The sequence below is a fragment of the Myotis davidii genome, unplaced genomic scaffold (genome assembly GCF_000327345.1).
Source record: "Myotis davidii unplaced genomic scaffold, ASM32734v1 scaffold614, whole genome shotgun sequence".
Classification (NCBI taxonomy): domain Eukaryota; kingdom Metazoa; phylum Chordata; class Mammalia; order Chiroptera; family Vespertilionidae; genus Myotis; species Myotis davidii.
In genome coordinates, this window is record NW_006287807.1 from 289141 (window position 1) to 296173 (window position 7033).

Below are 7033 nucleotides of genomic sequence, written 5' to 3' on the forward strand. Positions count from 1 at the left end.
AAAACGTTCTATTATTTTTATGATGACTCGTTTATTTCAGCCCTTTGTATTCAGCATGTCACTATCGAAATAAACCTACGTTTCTATGAAAATTGAAGCTTTTGTTTTTTGCGGCCCACATACACTTAAGCCTTGTTTATTTGGCCCGTGTTAGCCTTTGAGTTTGACATGCTTGGCCTAAAGATTTTCCGGTTTGTCTCACAATGTAAATGTCCAGGTGATAAGTAAACGGCGCCAGCAGAGGAGCACAGGGGCCAGCTGCCCTTGGTGGCCGCGTCTCCTCAGTGCCATCCCTTTGCTGCCCGCTCCTCTGCCAGCCAGGACGATAACATAAGGTCTCTCCCACTGGGCAGGGGTGTTCCGAGGACCACCTCTCCAGGGACCAAGGATTATTCCAATTACAGGCCTTTTGCATTTGAAGTTTGGCCACATCCACGCCTGATGCACAAGGCAGACACCACCAGTCCTGTAGCAAAGGGCTGGCTCATCCACAGGCCACCGATGGCACCAGACACAGGCTGCACAGGCATCAGCTGTCCTCACAGACCCTGAACACATCACTCCTAAGTGGACGCCACCCATAAGGGACAGGAGAGGCACAAAGACGGTGATGAAAAGGTCTGGAAGCGACCTACACCTTCACGTCTGCCGTCCCATTCATGCTTGACCCTCGCCCCCATAGGTGGGCTTGGCAGGAACTACTATGCCACGTGCCCCAGTGACACCCCTGGTCACCTGACTCCCAGGGGGCAGCGGTCATCTGAGTGGCAGTGCTGTTCCAGTCTTGGGGACACCCACTTCCTGCAAGCTCCCAGGCTGACCTTCTGACTGCCAGAACATCCACCCGAGGCCTGGCCTGCCACTCCCTGGGCCCACGCAGAGCTTCCACGGCCTCACCTGACCCTCGGTTATGAGGACAGGAACCCAGCCACACCACTCTCCACCCTCTGTGCATGTCTGACACTACGCATGCTCCACAAAGGTGGCTGGATAAGAACACCCACCGACAAACTGCGAGTAGCATGAAGTTGTTATGAAGGGATCTGGACAACATAAAGTAGGACATAAGCCAGGGGGCAGTGAAAATGCTCAACAAGCATGATCGCACGGGCACTGACCAATCATAATGGGCGGTGGCTGTGGGCGACCGGCTGAACGTCACGTGCGTGCTGGGGCCAGTGTTGGCTCGGAATGCCTGCTGTGGGGCTGGCGAGCTGGGCCCACTGGGCACCTGCTCTGAGCTTCACACTCCTCTGCTATAAAGGTCAGCAAATAAGCGTCACACTGCGTGCTGAGCGTTGTGACCTATGCCTGGGATACACATAGTCAGTCCCCAGTGTTTGCAGATTCTGTATGTGCCTCCTCACCAGCATCTATTTGTAACTCCAAAAGCAATACTTGTGGTGCTTCTGAGGCATCTGTGGCCTCACCCATGTGGCCAAACGGGTGAGCCAGTGACAGGTGAAGCAAAGCGATGCTCGGCTCTCACTGGGCACACGTGTGTTTATCACGGTCCTCAGGTCCCGGCGCAGCACTGCTGTGCTCCTGTAGGTGGTTTAAGCATTTAAAACGGCCCAAGCGCAGGGTTGGACGCGGCTACGCTGGCAGCACAGGAAGGCTGGTGCCTCCCAGGAGCAGTGCGTCCGCTGAGCCTCGGGGAGGCTGACTCAGCGCTGCTGCTGTGGGACAGTGTTCACGAATCAGCTGATATTACATGAGGGTCTTTACACAGAGGCACGGACCGGCCGAGGGAGAGCTGGGGGTCAGAGGGCACAGGGGCCTGGCCCGGTCTCCCGAGCGCAGCAGGGTCCTCACTAGTTGTCTGTGGAGACGACAGCCCCCCTCCAGCGGGGTTGGCTTTGGGCCTTAAAGGCTCAAGGGATTGCCCACGAACCACAGGAGTGATGCCGAAGCCTTGCCTTTCCCCCCCACCCACAGGGTTTCTGTGGAGCGACCACAAGCTCGCCTCACCCATCAGGAAGTGGACTCGGTACAAGTCGGACTTCTGCAGCAGGCGTCGCAGCTTCGCCTGGGTCTCCGTCACCTCGGCCCCCGAGCCACTGGTGCCGGGCGTCCGCTGCAGCACCGCGTCCAGGTAGAGGAGGGCCAAGCGTGTGTGGTACTCTTCCCTCTGCAGGAAACAGCCAAGCACACGCGACTTCGTGAGGGGGAGACTGGGTGCCCGGCCCGCAGTGCCAAGGGAACCTGGGGGATTCGCAAGGACAATGCCTAACACGCTGGCTGGTCAAAACCCTCTCAGAAACCACAAGGCAGAGAAGGCAAATTTGTGGTTTGCCTCGGTGGGTAGAGCCTCGGCCTGCAGACTGAAACGTCCCAGGTTCAGTTCCAGTCGGGGGCACAGGCCCGGGTTGCGGACTCCATCCCCAGTGGGTGACGTGCAGGAGGCAGCCGATCAGTGATTCTCTCTCATCATTGATATTTCTATCTCTCTCTCCCTCTCCCTTCCTCTCTGAAATCAATAAAAATAAATAAATAAATAAATAAATAAATAAATAAATAAATAAATAGCTTACAGGGAAACTATAAAAGGGCCACTTCTAATTTTGAGAAGTAAGGGCCACAGGATGTAGATATTCTCCAAAGAGGTACAGCTTCCCTCATTTCCTTTAAGAAAATCAACAAGGAAGGAGCAGAGAAGGAAAGTACGAGCAGGGTGGACATGAGATGAGGGTAAGAAGCTACTTACTCCTCCCGCCTCTCTCACAACTGCCAGCTCCTGCCGACCACCAGCAGCACAGCTGGGCAGCCAGGGCACAAAAAACGCTACCCGAGGACCACCTGCCACCAAGTCTTAGCGTAGAATCCCGTCGCTTAAGGTGGGATGCTGCCACCGGCACACCTGATCCACTTCGCAGGGCTCACCTGCAGGTTCCTGTCCATAACCAGGTGTTCCAGGTACCGCACGAGGGCGTTGGGGTATTTCTTAAGGCGAGTGAGCACATCGTCTGGATTGAAACCGTCCTGCTGCTCCTCCAAAGGCCTCTTGGTGAAAACCTGAACTCCAACCTGAGGGGAGAGCGTGCCTGAGTGCCTGCTGTGCACAGGCCCCTCTCACCGTGTCCCGAGCACCGCGGTCCGCGCTCTGGGTGAAGCCACAGGCTCCAGGAGCAGAGGCTGCTGGCCCGGCCCTCCTCACGGCCTGGCCATTCCCTTCAAAGGGCCAGAAGTTAAAGAACAAAACATTTACTGGAAACAACCCATAAACCAAAAACTTTGTGATATTAAGATCATCCCAAACCAGGACGGTCACTGGCTGACTAGGAAGTGGAAGGATCTGAAGTGCTGCCCACCCAGCGGCCCATTCTCCTGACGCTGACACCGCTTACGGAGCACCCAGGGTCCAGGCTGCCTCTGGCCTGTTTCCCAGGGCCCACAGTGCAATTCTGTGCTCTGAGGACGTGCTGACGGCATGCAGGGAAGCAAACCCAGCCTCACCTGCCCCAGGCACTGTGTGCACTCTTACGCACACGCTCGCAGGCCACAAAACCCATCAGCAGAACAGCGCAGCTCGGCTCTGCCAACTGCAGCGCCTCGGGGAAGTTCAGAGCTCTCGGAGCCCGGGCTCCCATCCTGAGGCGCCCACTGGGAGCCGTCTCCTCATTTAAAAGAGGTGACACATGTGAGGGACCGGTGTAGGGTCAGGGAGCACCGAAACCGAGCGCCGTGACCACCTCGTAGCAGCGGGAGAGTCCCCCTGCAGCGGCACCAGGCTGTCAGCGGCGTGAGCAGGTTGGCGCGTGGTGCTGCGTGTGCCGGCGCCGAGTACAGAGGGTGGGAAACGTACACGGAGCACACGGCCGACTCCAGTTACGACAGCACCAGGGAGGACACGGGCAACCCACATTTCAGAAGGGCACCTGTGGCCAAGACCCTGCATCAGAAAGCTACTGCTGTGTCTCCAGAGGGAGCGAGGCTGCGGTGTTCTCAGCGGCGAGAACTGAATGCTTCCCCAGGCGTTTTGGGCCTGTCCTCGGGATTCTGGCCCTGCCCCGAGCATGCTGTCCCCTCTGGGGCTCCAGTGCTCTCTCACTGACCACTGACATCCTTGATCAGCCTCTGAGATGGGCCAGTCCTGCTCACGGCTGCCCTCCTTCCTCCAGACCCACGACCCCGCATCACGGCCGTGGGAGCAGAGACAAGGCAGCGGTTCGCCTGGCGTGGCCCAGGCCGGGCACCCAGCCTGCAGAGCAGCCATTGGATCCTGTTCCCGTCCACGGACCACACAGCCGCCAGCCTCAGTTAGGTGGGGTTTTGCAGAAGATGCTAAGAATGGGGCTGGCTATGCTGCCGCGTCTCTAACGTGGCCCGCCCCAGACAGGGTGCTGAACGGCGCGTCTCCAAAAGCACTGAAACACTGGGATGCCAGGTGCGCGGGGGCTTGTAAAGGGGAGCAAAGGACGTGGACACAGCTCAAAGCTCAGCTTGCTTACCCACCGAATCAAGGCTTTGTCTGTTTTTGCCACCCCAGCCCCCCCTCCCCCCCGAATGCATTTACAAAGCACAAACCTCCTCACTTTTCTGCAAGGCCCAGTCGGCGTGCTTCCACACCAGCGCGTGGTCCGGGCTGTGGGTGAGGAAGTCCACCACGTAGTCGTACAGGTCTGTGCGCATGGGGTCGGCAATCTCCCCGTTCACGATGTTCACCCACAACTGGCAGGAGCAACGAGAAGAAACAAAAACTTACGTACCTGCTAGAAGCGGCTGACAAAGGGCACACGCTTACTTTTTTGGCCTTTTAATACTTAAAAGCAGGTGGACAAATTTTAAGTGCTTAAGTCAAATTTAACTTTTTCTCAGAGAAATAAAGAAATGTAGAAGACATGGCTCAGGAAATCAAGAAAACCTGTCCTATCCCCCCCTCTTTAGTGACGTCAGTGACACAAGTCACATACTCCCTGTGTGGGAGAGGTGGGTGTGTCCGGCAAGTTTCTGCACAAAAACAACGCGGTCACTGACAGCTCAGCGCTGAAGTCACCCAGGACCGCTGGCCAGGCTGTCTCCACCTTCTCCATTCCAGGAATTCCTCACCTAAAGTCTTTTTCCTACTGTGATAGACACTGTCCTTTCAAACGCTCTGATTCTGTCCCCTAGTGTCCGACAGCCTTTGCACAAGGCCTCGGGACAGGCTGTAATGAGAGGCCTCTGCCATTTCTTGAAGCTTGCCTTCGAGTCCAGCAGGGAGCCTCTCAGGGCAGAGGGGCCGCTGCGCTGCCCGAGGTGCCTCCGCGCCCTCTCCCGCGCCGCACTGCGGCCACGCCACCAGCCAGAAGCCCCAGAAACAGCAGGCAGCAGCAGCTGAGTCCGACAATGGGCGCGCCAACATTTATGGCACCAGTTTCTTCAACACTGAGCTCCCTACACCAAATAATCTGATCACACACACACTAAAATGTGTCACTTTAAAAACATAGTGGTTGTCTGTCATATAGTGAGATTTTTTTCATATTATTTCAATTTTGTAAATCTCTATATATACGTCTGCTAATATTATTACATGTATATCAAGCTATAATTCTTTTCTTAAACATATTTTATTGATTTTTTACAGAAAGGAAGGGAGAGGGATAGAAAGTTAGAAACATCGATGAGAGAGAAACATCGATCAGCTCCCTCTTGCACACACCCTATGTGCCCACAACCAAGGTACATGTCCTTGACCAGAATCGAACCTGGGACCCTTCAGTCCGTAGGCCGATGCTCTATCCACTGAGCCACACCAATTAGGGCAAACTATGATTCTTATGTAATTATGTGATGTAAAAAATAGAAATTTATCTTTGACACTCAAATCTACTCTCAGCCATGGGGTGCCTGCTGGCGGGAACCATTTTTCTCTCTCAGTCTGTTCTGCAATGATGTTGCCACAATAGTTTAAGCAAATGTGAGTGTGCCTTTGCCAAAGTCAGGAAGCTGCCTCAACTTGCTGAGTGGCGCTGGTGGTCATGGCTGCTCACAAAGCACAGAAAAGGCTCACGAGGAAGCTGTGACACAAAGCAACCCACAGGCCTGAGACCGGTGCAGCCTCTGTGGAAGACAGTATGGAGGGCCCTCAAAAAACTAAACATGGAGCTCCCATTTGACCCATGATCCCACTTCTAGGAATATACCCCAAGAAACCAGAAACACTAATCAGAACAGGTGCACCCCTCTGTTCATAGCAGCACAATTCACCATAGCTAAGATTTAAAAATAGCCTAAGTGCCCATCAGCAGACAAATGGATTAGAAAACTGTGGTACATCTACACGATTGAATACTATGCTGCTGTAAAAAGGAAGGAACTCCTACCATTTCCAACAGCATGGATGGAACTGGAGAGCATTATGCTAAGTGAAATAAGCCAGTCAGAGAAAGATAAATATCACATGATCTCACTCATATGTGGAATATAATGAACATTATAAACTGATAAACAAAAACAGATCCAGAGACATAGAAGCATTAAACAGCCATCAAACCTTAGAGCAGTGGTTCTCAACCTGTGGGTCGCGACCCCTTTGGCAGTCGAACGACCCTTACACAGGGGTCGCCTAAGACCATCCTGCATATCAGATATTTACATTACGATTCATAACAGTAGCAACATGACAGTTATGAAGTAGCAACGAAAATAGTAATTTTATGGTTGGGTCACAACATGAGGAACTGTATTTAAAGGGCCAGAAGGTTGAAAACCACTGCCTTAGAGGGAAGGCAGGGGGCAGAGGGTAAGAGACCAACCAAAGAACTTGCATGCATATAAGCATAACCAATGGACACAGATAATAGGAGGTGAAGGCCTGGGCTGGGGGGACAGGGGCAGGCTGGGAGAGGTCAATGGGGGGAAAAGGGGACATATGTAACACTTTCAACACTAAAAAATTTTTAAAAAATATATGGATTGTCTAACCACTATGCTGTACACCTGAAACTAATATAAAACAATATTAAATGTAAACTATAATTGAAAAAAAAACTTTAAATAAAAACCACAGCAATCCCAGTGGATGGCAACTACCACAGGGGAACGGTCT

The 7033-nt window shown here is 53.3% G+C and overlaps 1 protein-coding gene across 1 annotated transcript in view; it reads right to left on the bottom strand.

The window, feature by feature from the left end:
- The window catches only part of TGFBRAP1 (transforming growth factor beta receptor associated protein 1), a 40067-nt gene that overhangs the window by 6818 nt on the left and 26216 nt on the right, over positions 1-7033 (bottom strand). The window contains exons 7-9 of the mRNA XM_006759524.2: positions 4528-4671; positions 2884-3027; positions 1972-2131 (exon numbers count right to left, since the gene is read on the bottom strand). Of these exons, the coding sequence (XP_006759587.1) occupies positions 1972-2131; positions 2884-3027; positions 4528-4671 (448 nt within the window). The remainder of the gene's footprint in view (positions 1-1971; positions 2132-2883; positions 3028-4527; positions 4672-7033) is intronic.